The sequence below is a fragment of the Drosophila takahashii genome, chromosome 3R (assembly GCF_030179915.1).
Source record: "Drosophila takahashii strain IR98-3 E-12201 chromosome 3R, DtakHiC1v2, whole genome shotgun sequence".
NCBI classification, from domain to species: Eukaryota; Metazoa; Arthropoda; class Insecta; order Diptera; family Drosophilidae; genus Drosophila; species Drosophila takahashii.
Window position 1 is genome coordinate 6,479,080 of NC_091681.1, and position 19,450 is coordinate 6,498,529.

The window sequence follows — 19,450 nt, forward strand, 5'->3', positions numbered from 1 at the left end:
TCATAATTTTATAGGTGGTGCAACAGTGTCAAGGAAAGGAAAAACTAGATTTCAAGTAGTTTTGTGGGACGTTTTCTACAACCCGGCCACCCCAGCTTTTTTTTTTTTTCAGTTTTTGAAGTGCACAGTACCAACATGATTGCAAAGCACATTGCTTCCAATATTTATTCTTACACCTATTTTGGCACTATCATTACTCTTTTGCCGTATTTTGGCGTTAGAAAGAAAACACGAAATCAATTTTATCTTTCGAGCAGAAAGCACGATTGGCATAATTCAAAAGCAGAAATATCTGTCTTTTCATGGCCGATTACGAGATAAAAAAAAAATGCTTTCAGACCATTGATGACCCAGACCCAAATAATACCATTCTATTTTTCGCAAAAGAGAACACAATTTACTGTGTGAATTCTTTAGTTCGTTTTTGTATTACTTAATCTCAAAAATATTAAATATGTAATACACAAAATTGTATATGCTTTGGAAAAAAGTAATAGGTCAATGAAAAGAATTCATAGCGAATTCCTCAACGGAGATCCCACATTGAATCCAGTGAATTGGGATAGAATGGTATTTTTCAAACTTACCTATTGGCCGAAATCCTACTTTTGGACTTAAAAAATGGTCTGAACATCTATGGACATCTATGGTCTGAAAGCATTATTTTTTTATCTCGTAATCGGCCATGAAAAGACAGATATTTCTGCTTTTGAATTATGCCAATCGTGCTTTCTGCTCGAAAGATAAAATTGATTTCGTGTTTTCTTTCTAACGCCAAAATACGGCAAAAGAGTAATGATAGTGCCAAAATAGGTGTAAGAATAAATATTGGAAGCAATGTGCTTTGCAATCAAGTTGGTACTGTGCACTTCAAATACTTAAAAAAAAAACTGGGGTGGCTGGGTTGTAGAAAACGTCCCACAAAACTACTTGAAATCTAGTTTTTCCTTTCTTTGACACTGTTGCACAACCTATAAAATTATGATTTTTTTTTATTAATTCAATGGTGAAAAGACACAGGAGCTGTAAAAAATTGGCAAGGTTGCCAAAACTTGAAAGTGGCCAAAAATTTTTTTGAAAATTTTAATCGTGGTTTTCTGCACTTTTAAAAAGTCTTAAAAATTCCAAGCTTCTTTAGCGAGGACCTATTTCTTATCCCTTTGATTTCTCATCACTAATTTTCAGTTAAGCGTTTCCGTTGGTCAGATATAAGCTTAAATACATTTTTGGATTGCAGACGATTACTCCTCAGCCAAATGTCCAATAGCTTTGAAAATTGGTTTCCTTATTCTCCTTCTAATTATCTACCATCGCCGATTCAAAATTTTTAAAAATCGCTGTGGGCCGTTTTCCCTAGGTAAGTCTGCTATGCCCTTTGATATGATCAATATTTTGAACATTAAATTCCAAAAAAAAGATTTTCAAGTTTCCTAAAAACATTTTCTCCTGTAGATTTTTCAAAATCCATAGACTTTAACGATGTATCTTTCGATATTATTGATGTTTTTGAATTTTCGATTAATCCCGTAAACTCACTCGGCTCGAATAATCACGATCGGATCATACTTCGGCTTTCGGGGTTGTTCAACTACTCGACTCGCTTCGTAACGATCAATGATGTGATTTTAAGCTTCAGGTGAAGGTGAACAAAATTATCGTTTCGAAGCGATCAACCGTTTCCGATGATTGCGGCTTCGAGTCAGTTGTACAAGAATTGATTGTGAAAGGATTAAGTTGATTATAAATTTCGTGTGACCACGATATTAAATTAAAGAAGAATGCGTTTAAATGTATTGTATGTTTAATGAAAGCAAAATGAATTTTAAATATTTAATTATTAACTAAAGAAAGCGATTTTAACTCCTTCTAAGGTGTGTTTCAAAATTATACGACACCATAAATTTCTTAATTATTTTTTTTATTTAAAGTCGTATTAAGGTGATTGTGTTTGTATTTAATCGTTATAACAAAACAAAGAATTTCATGTGAAAACAATATTATATTTGCCTCCGTGGCTTAAGTTATAACAAAATCTTGATTTTAAGGTGTTTCATAATTATACGACACCATTGATTTTTTCCGGTTCCAATGATCAAACTTACCCGAAATTTTTTTTCTGGTTATATATAAACTAAAAGATTCGATTTTGAGAGTAATCCAGCTTTGGGCTGGAAATTTGATCCTTCTAATCTTCGGCCCATACATAAATATTGAATATTTCTCTCTATACCTTAAAAAAAGTTTTTTTCGAAGTCATTTCCCACAATTCGTCTTAACTTTTGTCTGGTCAATATTCTTAACACTTTTGAATCAAATAAGAACCCTGTTCAGTGTATTACGTGCACGAAACAGACCTCAAAACTGATTTTTTAAAGAATTGCCCTTTTGGAACCAAACTGTTTTATTCCAAAAATATTTGATTTTGGGCGATACCAAATGCAAAAATTTGTTCTTCAAAACCTTAATAAACTTACCACATTTCACGATTGGAACATTTAAAACGCGATCCCAGTCCGCGTCACTTTAAAGTTTTTTCGTAATTTTTTCATACGAATTTGAGTGTTTTCTTCATGGGATTTCATTCAGGAGAGCATACTTGGCATCCCGTTTTGTAATATTCGAGCATTAAATGTGAAAAGTTGATTAAGGTTTTGAAGAACAAATTCCTTCATTTTGAGACGTAGTATCGACCGAAATCAAATATTTTTGGAATAAATAAGATTTTCTCCAAACACGCAGTTCTTTAAAATATGATTTTTGAGGTCTGTTTCGTGCACGTAATACACTGAACAGGGTTCTTATTTGATTTAAAAGTGTTAAGAATATTGACCAGACAAAAGTTAAGACGAATTGTGGCAAATGACTTCGAAAAAAACTTTTTTTAAGGTATAGAGAGAAATATTCAATATTTATGTATGGGCCGAAGATTAGAAGGATCAAAGATCCAGCCCAAAGCTGGATTACTCTCAAAATCGAATCTTTTAGTTTATATTTAACCAGAAAAAAATTTTCGGGTAAGTTTGATCATTGGAACCGGAAAAAATCAATGGTGTCGTATAATTATGAAACACCTTAAAATCAAGATTTTGTTATAACTTAAGCCACGGAGGCAAATATTATATTGTTTTCACATGAAATTCTTTGTTTTGTTATAACGATTAAATACAAACACAATAACCTTAATACGACTTTAAATAAAAAAATATTTAAGAAATTAATGGTGTCGTATAATTTTGAAACCACACCATACTAAGGCAAACATTTTTTATAAACTATTATTACTTAAAAAAATAATATTAGATCGACATACATGACGTGTGCTTATTAACTAACAGCTGACGAATACACGATAAACTTGAGCTGCACGGTCACACTGATTATAAAAAACCATCAAGCCGTAGATCACAAACGATCACATCACTTATGGGACAATCGCTTTCGCTCACCGCTCATTTCGCTTTGCTCACCCGAAGCGATTAATCAAAACGGGTTACGGTGTAAATGATCGGTGTATCTGGAAATGATTGACTCGTTGCAGCTCTCTGATGAGCACATTTTTTCAAATATTTTTAGTTTTGCTACAGTTTCTTTCAGTTGAAACCCCTTAGGGCGGTTCCTCGTTGTGGATGAAGTGTAGTTTTTTAAGAAATAGACTGAAGTTTTTCTTTATTCTATTTTCTTTATTTTCGTTTTGTTCGTAATGGATCTCAATTTTTCGTTAAATAAATATAAGTTAGTATTAAGGTTCAGCAAAACAATCATTTTATTAGCAATTGGATCCATTTATAAAAAATTTAAAAAATTAAACAAATTTTCGATGGTTTCAGCGATATATCGAGGTTTTTGACCATCGATTATGAAAACATCGATGTACCCACCATCGATGGTTTTGCATCTCTACTTCATTCCCAAAACGATATCATAAAACCTAAAATCTTTTTGGTAATGAAATCATAGAGTAAGAAACTATATAGAGCAGCGGTCGGCAGCGCCCTATTAAGTGAGCAATGGGTTTTGTTTTTCCGGCGCGCTGCTCGCACGCGTATAACGTAGAACAGCGGTCTGCACACACACATCGATGAGCTGCCCAGTGCAAATTACTCACACAAATATAAAACAAAATGTCAACGTATTGGTGTGCCGACCGCTGATTTAGTAGGACCAAAGACCAATATAATTTCGGACTACATATATTCTTGATCAGCATCACTAGACGAGTCGATCTAGCCATGTCCGTCTGTCCGTCCGTCTGTGTGTTTCTACGCAAACTAGTCTCAGTTTTTGAGCTATCGGGATTAAACTTTCCCAAAAGTCTTCTTTCTATTGCAGGTAGTAGGGGAGAGGTCTGTAGGTTGGGACGGTCTGTATGTTGAGACACTCAATTTTCTCAAAACTTATCCACTAAAAAAAATGATTTTATTTTTTTTTTGTAGTCCTTTTTAGTGACAAAACTTTTGGGAAAAACATTATAAGCCAGGCTCTAGCCAGATTTAAGCTGTGAGAGTCGTGTACCATTTTTCACCAAAAAAAGTTTCTGTCTACTTTTTTTTCAAAATTCCATTTAAAATTAATAACGTCCTTAAATTAACTTGGTAAGAGATTTAAAACATTAGTATATTAACTGTTAACAAAATAAAAAAGAATCAGCTTAATGTGACAGTCAGAAAAAAGTTATTAATTTTTTACCAAAACATCCCATTTTGTGTAAGTTGGGACACTTTGAGCGTGTAAGTTGAGACACCCTTTTTTCATACAAAAAGGCCTTAGCCCGACAGAGGTCGCTTTCTGCCTAGTACATTTCTTTGATATTAGGGGAAAAGTGAATGTTCAAAGAGCCTTTTGATTTTAGTTGTTATTTGGTCTAATTTCCTAAAAAATGGATGGGAAATAATTTAGGACGAATTAAAATTGATTAAATTAACATAAATAAATAGTTCCTTATAGTTTGGAGTACTTTTTGTGTGAGTATTATTGACTTTTAAAAGTGTCTCAACTTACAGACCTCTTTTTCAAAATGTCGTTTTTTGGGACTTTTAAAAAAAAATATTTTTTTAGTTTTCCCTAAGGAAAAAAATATTTTTTTTTGTTTTTATTAAGCTAATAGACTAACCTTTCGATCAGTACCAAATGCGTTAAGTTTCATAAGTGAATGTCGAAATGGCAGATTAAAAACAAAAGGTGTACCAACCTACAGACCTCTCTCCTACCCGTTACTCGTAGAGTAAAAGGGATAATTGTATTCGTGCAAAAGTATGTAACAGCTAGAAGGAAGCATTTCCGACCCTATAAAGTATATATATTCTTGATCAGGGTCACTAGCCGAGTCGATATAACCATGTCCGTCTGTCCGTCTGTCTGTCTGTCCGTATGAACGCTGAGATCTCGGAAACTATAAAAGCTAGAAGATTGACATTTTGCATGCGGATTCTAGGAGTCCCTTCGCAAAAAAAATAGATTTTATTAGACCGTAGATGACCAAGCGATAGCGTTTTTAAAGTCTAAAAGTAGGATTTCGTCCAAAGGGCCAGTCTGCAAAAATACCATTATATTTTTCTTAGAAAACCCCATATTTAACGGATTTTATGTCACTGGTTTTAAAGTGGGATCTATCTTGTGGAATTATCTATGAATTCTTTTCATTGATTTATTATTTTTTTCCAAAGCATATACGATTATTTTATATTACTTATTAGTTCTTTCTGACAGTTAACTACTAAAACAAGAAAGGAAGCTAGCTTCGGCCAGAGCTTATATACCCTTGCAGATATTCCTATTAATTTACAAATCGCAAAAATGTTAATTTATGTCATTTATTTCCTATTATATTCCCATTAATTTTCCGATCGTTCCTATGGCAGCTATATGATATAGTCGTCCGATTTTGAAAAAATTTTATTCGAAATTCAGAATAAGATAAAAAATTACATTTCCAAAAGTAGGATGTTATAGGTTCAAAAACACCCAAGATATAATTTTTTTACATTTTTTTTCCCGATTGTTCCTATGAGAGCTATATGATATAGTTGTCCAATCCGGCTCGTTCGGACTTATATACTACCTGCAATAGAAAGAAGACTTTGGGAAAGTTTTATTCCGATAGCTTGAAAACTGAGAGACTAGTTTGCGTAGAAACGGACGGACAGACGGACAGACGGGCGGACAGACGGACATGGCTAGATCGACTCGTCTAGTGATGCTGATCAAGAATATATATACTTTATGGGGTCGGAAACGTCTCCTTCACTACGTTGCAAACTTCTGACTGAAATCATAATACCCTCTGCAAGGGTATAAAAAAAGTGGGGTGGCCGGGTTGATATGGAACGTCCCATATAGGACGCTGCCGACCGCTGATCTAGACCAAAAATTTAAGCAGATGGCAAACAGCTGTTCAGAGCTGCAATCTACAAAACTTTGTTGTACTCGTTGGAAGAGATTTTATATCACCCCGGAATAAGTGAAGTACCGCATGTCATGTTTTCACCTGTACCAAAAACCAAGGCACTCTCTCAACCGGGCTGTGCGCGATAGAATAAGCAGGCAGGCCCATCTAAATTGTTTTAATGGCCGTTTGAGTAGTCCAACCCGTCAGCCCTTGGTGCATTAGATGATTAAAGGCACAGCTCCGTTTAAGTGGGAAGTTCCCCGATGAGCATATCCAACAGCAGCAAGACTTGTTTGCCTCGGAGCGGACTAGAAGTTGTGAGCGGACTGCCAGTCGGTAAACTCAAAACAAGACCTGAAATAAACCCACACTCGCCCTCTCTTAATACTGGTGCGCTTTGTCAAGTCGCTCGGAGAGAACCGCTGATAAGCTCTGCCTTAGAACGAGAGGAGTTCGTTCCCTCACCAGTTTCCAGTCAGTCAGTGTTTCCAGCAGGCGCCCAGTCAGCGGATCGTTCTTCCACATATGTACATTGGTATAGTGCTGGACTAGATAGCATCATGAAACCGAACTTTCTTTTGGTTGTTCTTTTGGGGCTCTTTGCCGGATCAAGAAGCACTTTTGCACAAGGCAAGTAGAGCTAGTCCCATTGTCGCAGCCAAGTGTTGTTTACATCGATTTGAAGCACAAGGCAATCCCCTATCAGTGCTGAACTTCACCCCGTCAATTTGATGACAGCGGGCCGGTCTCTGAGCGTAGAATTCCCATTCCCGCAGTTCTACACGCCTTGGCACTAATCCGGGTTTTATCTTTGTTTCCCAGAAATCTTTGGGTATTGCACAACGCCAGATGAGAGCAGCGGCACCTGCATAAACCTGAAGGAATGTGGATATCTCTACGAGCTGGTTCAACGCGGATCGGTCTCCGACCTAAACCGTCGATTCTTACAACAAAGCCAGTGTGGTTTCCGCAATGGACAGGTCCTCGTAAGTAACACCTTTCCCAGTTTCCATGCTAAAACTAAAACTTTGATACGGTTACAAGATTAAGTGTACATTGAAAAATCTAGATTAATTTATATAATATAACTGTATTTGAGGCATTTTTTGAATTACAATGCCATTTTTTTGGTAATTCGTTATGTGATAGGGCTCGTCAAACCGAACGCATGTAGAGTTTCCAAAGGGCATTGCTGAACAATTCTGAGAAAACTGCCCAAGGCGATATTGCAAAATTTCATGTAAGGATTGCACATTGGGATGAAAAGCCTTTTTTTTGGCATAAAGTCCAAAATTATTTAGTGAATTTTTGTTTTATTTTTATTCTTTTCTTTTCGGCTAAATTATGGAAAGTCTTCGACAAGATATGTATAATATTGCTTAAAGGGCTTACACTAGAAATGCCTTTGTTATACCCGTTACTCGTAGAGTAAAAGGGTATATTGTATTCGTGCAAAAGTATGTAACAGGTAGAAGGAAGCGTTTCCGACCCCATAAAGTATATATATTCTTGATCAGGATCACTAGCCGAGTCGATCTAGCCATGTCCGTCTGTCCGTCTGTCCGTCTGTCTGTCTGTCTGTCTGTCTGTCTGTCTGTCTGTCTGTCCGTCTGTCCGTATGAACGCTGAGATCTCGGAAACTATAAAAGCTAGAAGATTGACATTTTGCATGCAGATTCTAGGAGTTCCTACGCAGCGCAAGTTTGTTTCAAAAGGGTGCCACGCCCCCTCTAACGCCCACAATCGCATATATACGATTTTAAAAATTTCAATATTTTGGAAAAGTAAAAATGCAGTTTTATTGTGTTTATCAATACCTATCGAAATGTAGAAGAAATTTTTTAAATCGGACCATTCGTTAAAAAGTTACGGCGGATCAAAGTTTTTCTCCATCTCTTTCGCACTCCCTTTAGCTGAGTAACGGGTATCTGATAGTCGGGGCACCCGACTATAGCGTTCTCTCTTGTTTTTTATGCTGTTTTTATACCCGTTACTCGTAGAGTAAAAGGGTATATTGTATTAGTGCAAAAGTATGTAACAGCTAGAAGGAAGCATTTCCGACCCTATAAAGTATATATTTTCTTGATCAGGGTCACTAGCCGAGTCGATATAGCCATGTCCGTCTGTCCGTCTGTCTGTCTGTCTGTCCGTCCGTATGAACGCTGAGATCTCGGAAACTATAAAAGCTAGAAGATTGACATTTTGCATGCAGGTTCTAGGAGTTCCTACGCAGCGCAAGTTTGTTTCAAAAGGGTGCCCTCTAACGCCCACAATCGCTAATATACGATTTTTAAAATTTAAATATTTCGGAAAAGTAAACAGCAGTTTTATTGTGTTTATCAATACTTATCGAAACGTAGAAATTTTTTAAATCAGACCATTCGTTAAAAAGTTACGCCGGATCAAAGTTTTTATCTCCATCTCCTTCGCACTCCCTTTAGCTGAGTAACGGGTATCTGATAGTCGTGGCACCCGACTTTAGCGTTCTCTCTTGTTAACAGTTGCTTGTTTGTTGAACAAGCAAGTGTACTCAGGATTGCGAAAAGTGCAAATGTGGTAATATGTGTTATTGTGTATATGATTATATAGAGTTAATAACTTTTGCGCATACTTGGCTCGTAAAATATCCCTCACAATCTGTCATTTTGTTTAAATATTACAATATCAACATAGGGCGGTGATATTTGTCGCAATAAAATGAGGAGTTACCAAGCAGGGCTGATGAAACATATCAAAACATTTTCCTCAATTTTGACATTTCGTGAGGAAAAAATCAGTGTACGTGAGCGAGCAGCGGCTGGGCAGAACAAAACCCTATGCTCACTTAATAGCACGCTGCCGACCGCTGGTATACATAAATAAATTAGATTTGCATTTCCATGTCAGTATCTTTAATACTGCACAAATGTCATATAAGAATAGAAAAAAGGGATATTTTCACAGCTTTTAACTATTGTTCCTTTTATTGGTATGCGTAAATAAATAAGACTTGGAAAAATCGATGTAAATAGCTTATACACTGCGCGGAATATCCTAAAAAACATCAAATTTTAACCGATTTTACTCAATTATTCCTATGGGAGCTATATCTTTAAAATTAAAGTATATGCCAAAACGAGGACGGAAGCTAACTTCGGCTTTTAATACCCTTGCAGATTTCACGAATGAAAAGTTGACTAGAATAGCAACATGAAATAATAAACAACAAAATATTCTATAATTGAAAAAAATAGAAATTTAAAAATTTTCACGCTATATGAGAGTTATATGATATAGACGTCCGATCGGCACGCGCTTTTACCCTGACCAAGGTATGCATAAAATAATACGATTTATAAAGTTTCATGGGAACACATTTTGACCGATTTCGCACTATTGTTCCTATCGGAGCTATAATATATAGACGTCATATCGGCACGCGCTTTTACCGTGATCAAGGTATGCGTAAAAGAATAAGATTTAGAAAGATTCATGTCAAAAGCTCTTACACTGAGCGAAATATTTTCATTTTTTTAAAGCTATATCCGATTATTCCAATGGGAGCTATAGGATATAGACGTCCGATCGGGACGGTTTTCAAACTTGATCTGCGTACACATGTTTTAGGACGACTGTGAAAGTTTTAAGTCGCTAGCTTTTAAACTGAGCTCGTAAACGGTATTGAAACAGACGGACAGACGGACGAACGGACATGGCTATATCGACTCCCCTATTAATCCTGATCAAGAATATATATACTTTATTGGGTCGGAAAGGTCTCCTTCACTGCGTTACAAACTTCTGACCAAAATTATAATTATCCCTGCAAGGGTATAAAAAATATCTATTTTACCGTCAACAGCGGAAGTCCGTTTAGTACTATTTGTTCCCAAGTGCTGGGGCTAGCCTACACTAAAAAACAAGAGAGAACGCTATAGTCGGGTGCCCCGACTATCAGATACCTGTAACTCAGCTAAAGGGAGTGCGAGAGAGATGGATATATAAAACTTTGATCACGCACAACTTTTTAACGAATGGTTTTAAAAATATTTTCTACATTTCGATAGGAATAAATACACGCAACAAAATTGCATATATACTTCTTGGGAATCTTTAAATGTGGGCTCCAGAGACATTTTAAAATCGTTAGTGAGCGATTGTGGGCGTTAGAAGGGGCGTGGCGCTCGGCTGAAATAAACTTGCGCTGCGTAGAAAGACCAAGAACATGTGTGAGAAATCTCAACCTTTTAGCTTTAGTAGTTCCCGAGATCTCAGCGTTCATACAGACAGACAGACGGACATGATCAAGACCTATACGACCTATATTTATAGGGTCGGAAACGCTTCCTTCTCCCTGTTACATACTTTTACTCTACGAATAACGGGTATAAACACTCACGGAACATCATAACGAATAACGATGCTGGTTAGGCAAAAGAAATCACTCCGGCGACTCTGGATGCGAACGCGTAATCCGCAAGACTTAGCAATATTTAAAAGAGCTGATTGCTTCAGTAAGGCAAAAAGCGGCGAAAATGAGATGACTTCTTTGTCCGGGCAGTGGACTGTCAGGGCGAAAACCCGGCTCTTCAAAGCAACCTTGATGCCTAGTCTACATTGGGGTATACACTTCTGGGGCACTGCCTGTAACACTTCTATAAAAAGAATTGAACCGTGCCAATCCAAAATGTTAAGACATATGATAAACGCCCCATACTATACAAGAAACACTACTATTTTTCGAGATCTCAAAATTAATCCTGTTTGTAAATCTATCACCAATACTGCCATTCGCTACAGATCAAAACTGGATACTTGGACGGCACGCTTGTGGGAAACTCATTCCAGACTTAGGGCCGTTTTCTCGTCCGTCCTGCAAAGTAAAATTTAGCTAATAGAAGGATAAATTTCTCCCGGTAGCAAATCGGTTTTCGTTTTCTTGTCCGTCATTTAAAACTCAAAATAAAAGGCGCACTATTTTTAAAACAGTCATACTAAGAGCTGATGATATAAACAAAATTTCAAACTAATAAAAAACAATGTCGGCAGAAAGAAAGTTTCGCGGTAAAAATTATACCGATGAACAGGACACAATTCTTGTAGAACTGGTGTCTTCGGAATCGCCTCCGGGAGATTGAATTCTTACATGCGTGCAATCTATGGCTCCTATGACTTTCGGAAACTTGGCTATTTTGGCTATAAAAATCAATAACATTTTCTTGAAGATCTTTAATACGCCGGTACTTCTTAAATTGTTTTGAAAAAGACGCTATAGCAAAATAAACGCCCTTAACAACTCGACTGGCTGTGGCCACGCTAACACCACAAAAATTGCCTACAGTTATAAGAAAACTGCCGCTTGCGTAGAATCTAAGAGCTATTAGAATTAGAAGCTTAACCCAGGGCTGTATTATCGTTTCCCGATAATAATGGTTTTTGATTATATGGAATTAGTTAAATCAAATGAATGCACTTACTGCTTTACTTTAAATTCAAGTCGCAAAACATTTTTTTGTAAAACAAATTTTACCGTTTTTTCTTAAGAGAACCCTTTTAACAAATTCTTCATCACTGTAATGTTCGAAGTAATTTCTTTGGTCGTGATATCTGCGCCGATAGGTTCGCACTTCAGACAATTCGACGATATCCCACAGAGTTTGAAGATAAATCGCTCGGGAATTCATTTTAAAATCAATTCGATGACATTAACAATTTTGATTTGTATTTAACTGTAAATAGAATCACCTGTTTTCGAATGAAGAGTGGAACCAGATTGACAACGCTCAAATGTCTGGCAACACTTGCGCACAATCCAACCGCACAAATTTTGCACGTTGGATGAAGTACCGAGACAAAATTTGTCCCTACCTGCGCTAACATAAGGACGAGTAAACCATTTTTTGTTTATCGCTCCGTTGTCCCGGCAGGCAAACTAAAGTACGGACGAGAAAACGGCCCTTAGTATTTGATTTGCATTATCAAGGTAGGCAAAGCAGGAAAGCAAATTCAAGTTTCCAAAAGGAAAGTTATCTTAAAATTGCATTTGGAAGGGAAAAGCCAATATCTCATTGGCGGAATCTTAGGTCGCGCACACTTCTTGGGGCAGAGTCATAAATAATTATATTTCGACCGGTCCTATACTTCCCAAACTCCGAGAAGGCCGCCCATGTTGATTAACAAAAAGGGAAAAATAAAAAGTAATATTTATGGTTGAAAACAATCCGAAATTGACTTCCCGAGAAGTGCAGCAAAAGGTGGAAAGTCGGTTTTCTAAAACCGTTTCGTACTCAACTATACGAAGGATTATAAAAAAATCCGGATACATGAGCTGCTAACCAGAAAGAAGCCCTATATTTCGAAAACAAATCGACAGAAACGTATTCAATTTGAAAAGGACCACATTTGCAAGCCTACAAGGTTTTGGAAGTCCGTAATTTTTTCAAGAGCAAGTTTTGCATATTTGGAATAAAAGGAAAAAAATTGATCTGGCGGAATTTACTTCCAACTGTGAAACATGCAGGAGGTGGAGAAATGATATGGGGTTGTATGGCAGCTAACGACGTTGAATATCTACACTTCATCGATGGTAATATGGACCATAAGATATATATCCAATTTTTGAACTATAATTTGATCCAAAGCGAACCAAGCTGGGACTACAGGGACTAACTTTTAACAAGATAATGATGATAATGAAGCTCTGGTTGCTGTATAACGTAAAGAATCAGCGATGCTTTAACCGACACAGTCTTCAGACTTGAACCCTATCAAGCACCTGTGGGATTTATTAGAACGCAGAATCAGACAGTCCTCAATTACGTCAAAGACAATGCTAAACACCGTATTGCAACAGGAATGGGACCAAATAGCCGAAGCTGAGACTGAGAAGTTGGTTAATTCTATGGCAAAGCTTCTCGCCGAAGTTTTAAAACAGAAATGTTACCCAACCTCTTAAATTGTGATAAATTGGTGAATAAATGCAACTAACTCGAGCTGTACGCAATCTTTTTAAAGCATGTTATTTTAAAAGGAGATCCTAGATTTTTCCTGCCAAAATGACAAATTAAAAATTATTTGCCCTGTACGCAGAGATATGACGCTGAGTTTAGGTTCTTTCATATCTCAGTCCATGGAAATATAATTTATTTCTGATCATCTTACAATAAACATTTCGTTTACCAAAATATGGATGCAGCGATGTAATATTATTTGGACGTTAAAACCGCTAGTGCGTTCGACTCAAAAAATGTAGAATTAGTGAGAGCCATTAAATTTATTTCACCGGAAGAACAACGGACTAGGTTAACGGGCTTGAAACATAAGCAATTCCATTTCATAAATTCCTACTGAGGTGTAAAGAGGCCGTAAAGAACAGCCCGAGAGACTTAAAAAAAACTTACTTACTTACATTTCTACCCTACCAAAAAAAATATTTATTAGAAAAACAGCTGGAAAATGTATTTTTACCGTGCTTCTAGATTTGCTGTGCAAATAGCCGCATGCGTAACCAGCAGCCACAGTGGGGCAATCAAGGCCAGCCATCAGTAAGACCGACCCAGCCCACAAGGCCTTCAAGACGCCCTGGAATTAGTCTACTGCCCCTGGCACCCAATTGCGGCGAAAACTTTGTGGACCGGGTGGTCGGGGGCAAGGAGACTGGTAAGCGCGAGTTCCCTTGGATGGCGTTGATTGAATACACGAAGCGTGAGTAATCGACATCCTTCCTAGTCAAAGACTGATCCACCTCTTTACCAGCCGGCAACGTGAAAGGTCACCACTGCGGAGGATCTCTTATAAACAATCGCTATGTGCTGACGGCAGCACACTGTGTCTCGGCCATTCCCAGCGACTGGCAGCTGACTGGAGTGCGACTGGGCGAGTGGGACGCGAGCACCAATCCGGATTGCACCACTGGCAAAAACGGTCAGCGGGACTGCAACGAGCCCTACGTAGACTGCCCTGTTGTAGAGCGCATTCCGCACCCGCAGTACCCGGGAAACTCTCGTGACCAGTTGAATGACATTGCGCTGCTGCGGTTGCGGGACGAAGTACAGTACAGCGACTTTATCTCACCAGTGTGCCTGCCCACTCTGGTGTCCCAGCGCAACAATATTTTCCTGGGTCGCAAGGTTGTTGTGGCCGGATGGGGTCGCACCGAGACGAACTTCACGTCCAACATCAAACTTAAGGCAGAGTTGGATCCGGTTTCAACGGAAACCTGCAACCAGCGGTACGCCAGCCAACGCCGGACTGTCACCAGCAACCAGATGTGCGCTGGAGGAGAGGAGGGTGTCGACTCGTGCCGTGGTGACTCCGGAGGCCCCCTTTTGCTTGAGGACTACTCCAATGGATATTCTAACTACTATATAGCCGGAGTGGTGTCCTACGGACCCACACCCTGTGGCCTTAAGGGATGGCCGGGCGTGTACACAAGGGTTGCGGCGTATTTGGACTGGATAGAAAACAATGTTAGGTCCTAGCCATAGCTCTCGGAAATTACCTCAGTTAGAAGGGACATACCACAGCAAATATCGATTTTTAATACAATGTTAATTATACAATAAATAAAGTTAACTTGTGTAAATTAAACCGTACAATGCGTTCAACACAACTTGAACTGGGGCACTGTTTACTTAAAATATAAAAACTGAATATTAGTTTTTAAAGATTATTTTGGTTTTTATAATTAGGCGCTGGCTGGTGTTCTTTCGTTTTGGACTTGTTAGTCGGAATCACAAGCCTCCAATTTCGAATATAAATGCAATCCCCTTGGCATTCGCTTTAAGATCTCAGCGAAGCCAGGCGGCTTTGCATCTCCTGCAGTTCCTCGCCGTCGTCATCATCCTCCTCAACAGGAACCTCGACGCGGGCAGCAGGCGCCTTGTCCGCCGGAGTAGCCTCTGGCGGCAGGGGAGCTTCTCCGAGCTTGCCATCCGTAATCTCCCAGAGAACCTTGTCCACCTCCTTGCCCGCCTCCTCCTCCAGTTCCTCGGACTCCTCCAGCGAATCCATGGTTTCGTCTAACATCTCCTCGATAATGCCGGCCTTCATCATTTCTTTGGACATGTCGCGCATTATGCCGGCCAGCTCCGGATAGCGCACCAGATTTTGCATGGCCTGCATAACCTCCGTGGACTTTTGCAGGGATCCGGCTACCCGCAAGGTGGCTGGAAGTAGGTGGTTAGTCGGATCAGGGAAGCGAGAAAATCTCACTCACATAGCTGGTTCTTCATCTGCATTTGGATGGAGTTAAGGTGCGCCTTCGACGTGTATATGCGGTTAATGGCCTTCCGCGCGTTCACAATCTCCTTCGCCAGAATGACGCAGGTGTCGCGATCATTTTTCTGAGCAGCCTGCTTGAGGGAGCGCTTGACCTTGTCCTCCTCACGCTGGATACTACGAATCTGGCGATCCAGCTGGTTTCCCTCCTTCCGTATCTTGTGCGTCCACTCCTGCACCTAAACGGAATTAACAGAGCATAACTCAGAATACTATTGACAGTGCGCACACATTGTAAAGTAAAATCAAAACAACCGAAATGACATCATTCTTGAGGCACCTCTCTGCGCCGCCTCTGGGTCGCTACCTGTTCTTTGGGATCTTTGCTGGGGGTTTTGCCAAATAAGCCCATTGCACTGTCGAGAAAGTAAACTGTTGACAATTTGTATTTCTAAAACTCGTATTTTGTTTAGAAGTTCAAGTGAGTCATTTTGGTTTTGACAAACGATGCCCACACAAGCGAATCGATACCTGGCTTAAAATCGTTGGAGCGATAGTGTTTAGCAACATGTTCATACAGTCCACCGCTGTTTCGAAAGTAGCTGATCGACTTCTGAGAAGTATAGCATAGTACTCAGATCGGCCAAGGGTGTGTCCTTAATAGCTATCTGTCCGAAAAACTTATAGATTGAATAAACTTTTTGTTAAAACAAATGGGTTTTTTCGACTCCGGCCCACAATTGCCAGCAGTAGAATTCTTGGATTATTTAATAAGCTGTTACTTCTTCTCTTTATCTTAGTGCCGCTTTCTCGAGTCCTTGTCAATGTCCCTGATAGCTATCTTTTCGGAAAAAAAAACGGTTTTTATACCCTTGCAGAGGGTATTATGATTTCAGTCAGAAGTTTGCAACGCAGTGAAGGAGACGTTTCCGACCCCATAAAGTATATATATTCTTGATCAGCATCACAAGACGAGTCGATTTAGCCATGTCCGTCTGTCCGTCTGTCCGTCCGTCTGTCCGTCTGTCCGTCCGTCTGTCCGTCTGTCCGTCCGTCTGTCCGTCTGTCTGTTTCTACGCAAACTAGTCTCTCAGTTTTTGAGCTATCGGGACGAAACTTTCGCAAAAGTCTTCTTTCTATTGCAGGTAGTATATATGTCGGAGCCGACCGGATCGGACAACTATATCTTATAGCTCCCATAAGAAGGATCGGAAAAAAAAACACTAAAAAATTCTAGCTTCGGTGTTTTTTGAAATATTACCTTCTACTTTTGGGGATGTTATTTTTTTAATATTTCTGAATTTCGAATTAATTATTTAAAAAATCGGACGACTATATCATATAGCTGCCATAGGAACGGTCGGAAAATTAATGGAAAAGTAATAGGAAATAAATTCTAGCTTCTTTGGTTTTTATTGTATTATCTTCTACTCTAGGATATGACTCTTTTTAAATATTTCCGAATTACAATTTTAATTTGATCAAAATCGGGCGACTATATCATATAGCTGCCATAGGAACGATCGGAAAATTAATGAGAAATATTAGAAAATTGAACATTTTTGCGATTTGTTAATTAATGGGAATGATCTGCAAGGGTATATAAGCTTCGGCTGGCCGTAGCTAGCTTCCTTTCTTGTTTTGGTTAAAGTTAAAGGCAAAGTCAGCTGTGATTTTGTTTTTTCCTTTTATAGGGTCTTTCCACAGAGCTCCATCCACCATCCGTTGAACGGATGCTCCGTAAGGTTTTGTCGTTCCGTTAGTAAGCTATCCAATTTTTGGGGGATTCCCTAAACTGTTGAGTTGTTGAAAATTCAACAAAAAATTTCAGCAATTGAGGGAACGACCCAAAATGGTTCCTGTTGAATTTTCAAACAGCTGTTATTTGTTGAAAAATTTCACGGAACTTAAAGCATGTAAAATTTGATTTATTATTGCTAGTTACTGTCTTAAAGTGTTACCAAGGTAAAAAGAACCACAAATATGCTTTCTAAGTTGATTTTAAAATAAATAATGAGTACTGGTGATACTAAAATGTTACAAAGTTGCCAAGACTTTTAAAAAAAAGGTGACAGCTCTGGCTTTTCAGCGATTCAAAAAAAATTTTCAACAGCCCCGAGACTGTTGAATTGCTGAAATTTCCGAAAGTTGACTTTGATTGGAACAGCTGATTAACAGCTGACCAAAATTCAACAATTCAGCGATTCAACAGTTTAGGGAATCCCTCTTTTGATTTTGACGAGCTCTTTTATGCGATAGTTAGGCGATGTTTTTTCGGTGCCACTCTGAATTCTTCCTCTTGACTATGGAAAATGGAACGATAACTGCGAAAAGAAATCAAATCGATGGCAGGAAAAAAATAAATAATGCTTAGGCTCGTTGTTTTTTGGCTATTGTTGAATAACACTAGTTTACAACTTTAAATTTTTTTCGAGATAAACGCAGAGACCAATTTTTTTTTGATTAGTGTTGAGTTGCTGATCACGCTGAACAAATTTATAAAAATTTCCAAAGGACCGTCCTGAAGATATTCGCAAAAATCCAGATTTTCGGCACTTCTTTTATAAAACCTAACAGATCTCAAAAACCATTAGACCAATTACTTACACTATTTAAAAGGCAAAAGATGCGAAGAAGAGATGCAAAGCTATTACTCGTTATGATCGGGTCTCAATTAATGGAGGTAGAACCTGTGAAAGTTCAAAAAAAGTTTCATTTTTGGCGTTTTTTTGTTATAGCTAGTTTTCATTTAACTAAAAAAAATGCAAATAAAAATGTATAAATTATTTTGAGCTTTCAGATCTAAAGGACCTTTTGTTGTTAACAAGTTAAAGCCATATATTTGCAAATGGAGTGCAAATTCTAGCAGATTTGAATTTTTTAGTGAAACAACCCATTTCTAAAAAATGCTTTTAAAGGCAAGTGGCCTGCTTTTGTTAGTTTGCTTCAGCATCACTCGACGAGTCGATCTAGCCATGTCCGTTTCTACGCAAACTAGTCTCTCAGTTTGTAAGCTATCAGCTTGAAACTTTACCAGAAGTCTTCTTTCTATTCCAGGTAGTATATAAGTCGGAACCGACCGGGTCGGACGACTATATCTTATAGCTCCCATAGGAAGGATCGGAAAAGAAAACGTTAAAAAATTCTAGCTTCGGTGTTTTTTGAAATTTTACCTTCTACTTTTGGGGATTATTTTTTAAATATTTCTGAATTTTGAATTAAATATTTAAAAAATCGGACCACTATATCATATAGGTAACATAGGAACGATCCGAAAGTTAATGGAAAAGTAATAGGAAATAAATTCTAGCTTCTTTGGTTTTTATTATATTATCTTCTACTCTAGGATATGACTCTTTTTAAATATTTCCGAATTTCAATTTTAATTTGATCAAAATCTGACGACTATATCATATAGCTGCCATAGGAACGATCGAAAAATTAATGGGAAATTAATTGGAAACAAATTATAGCTCCGTTGATTTTTATTGTATTCTCTTTTACTCTAGGATATGATTTTTATTTAATATTTATATAGCTGCCATAATGAAGGATAGAAAAATTTGTGTCAAAACAATACGAAACTTAAAATGTTTGCTATTTGTAAGTTAATGGGAATGATCTGCAAGGGTATATAAGCTTCGGCTGGCCGAAGCAAGCTTACTTTCTTGTTATTATTATAATCAAAGAAATCCGTGTCCAAGGGGGATTATATTAAATTCTTAAGAAATCGCGGTCCATCAAGGATACTCTTTTCCCGAATTTCGGGGGTGAGTCCACCAATCCAGAGTATTACCGGCCATTGCAATCTGCAGTTACTGGGGAAAATCTTTGAAAATATCAGGGAACAGAACAAATATGATGGAA

At 38.0% G+C, this 19,450-nt stretch overlaps 2 protein-coding genes across 2 annotated transcripts; one reads left to right on the forward strand and one right to left on the reverse strand.

Moving 5' to 3' along the window:
• Positions 1-6,847: 6,847 nt before the first annotated feature.
• MP1 (Melanization Protease 1) lies at positions 6,848-14,953 on the forward strand. The gene is made up of 4 exons (XM_017160710.3): positions 6,848-7,015; positions 7,208-7,371; positions 13,843-14,068; positions 14,120-14,953. The coding sequence occupies exons 1-4, from the start codon at positions 6,946-6,948 to the stop codon at positions 14,842-14,844; spliced, it is 1,185 nt and encodes a 394-aa protein (XP_017016199.2). The 5' UTR covers positions 6,848-6,945; the 3' UTR covers positions 14,845-14,953.
• Vps24 (vacuolar protein sorting 24) lies at positions 14,882-16,109 on the reverse strand. The gene is made up of 3 exons (XM_017160711.3): positions 15,951-16,109; positions 15,582-15,822; positions 14,882-15,531 (listed from the first exon to the last, which is right to left on the reverse strand). Exons 1-3 carry the CDS (start codon positions 15,993-15,995, stop codon positions 15,146-15,148), a joined length of 672 nt encoding a protein of 223 aa, XP_017016200.2. The 5' UTR covers positions 15,996-16,109; the 3' UTR covers positions 14,882-15,145.
• Between the last annotated feature and the right edge of the window lie 3,341 nt (positions 16,110-19,450).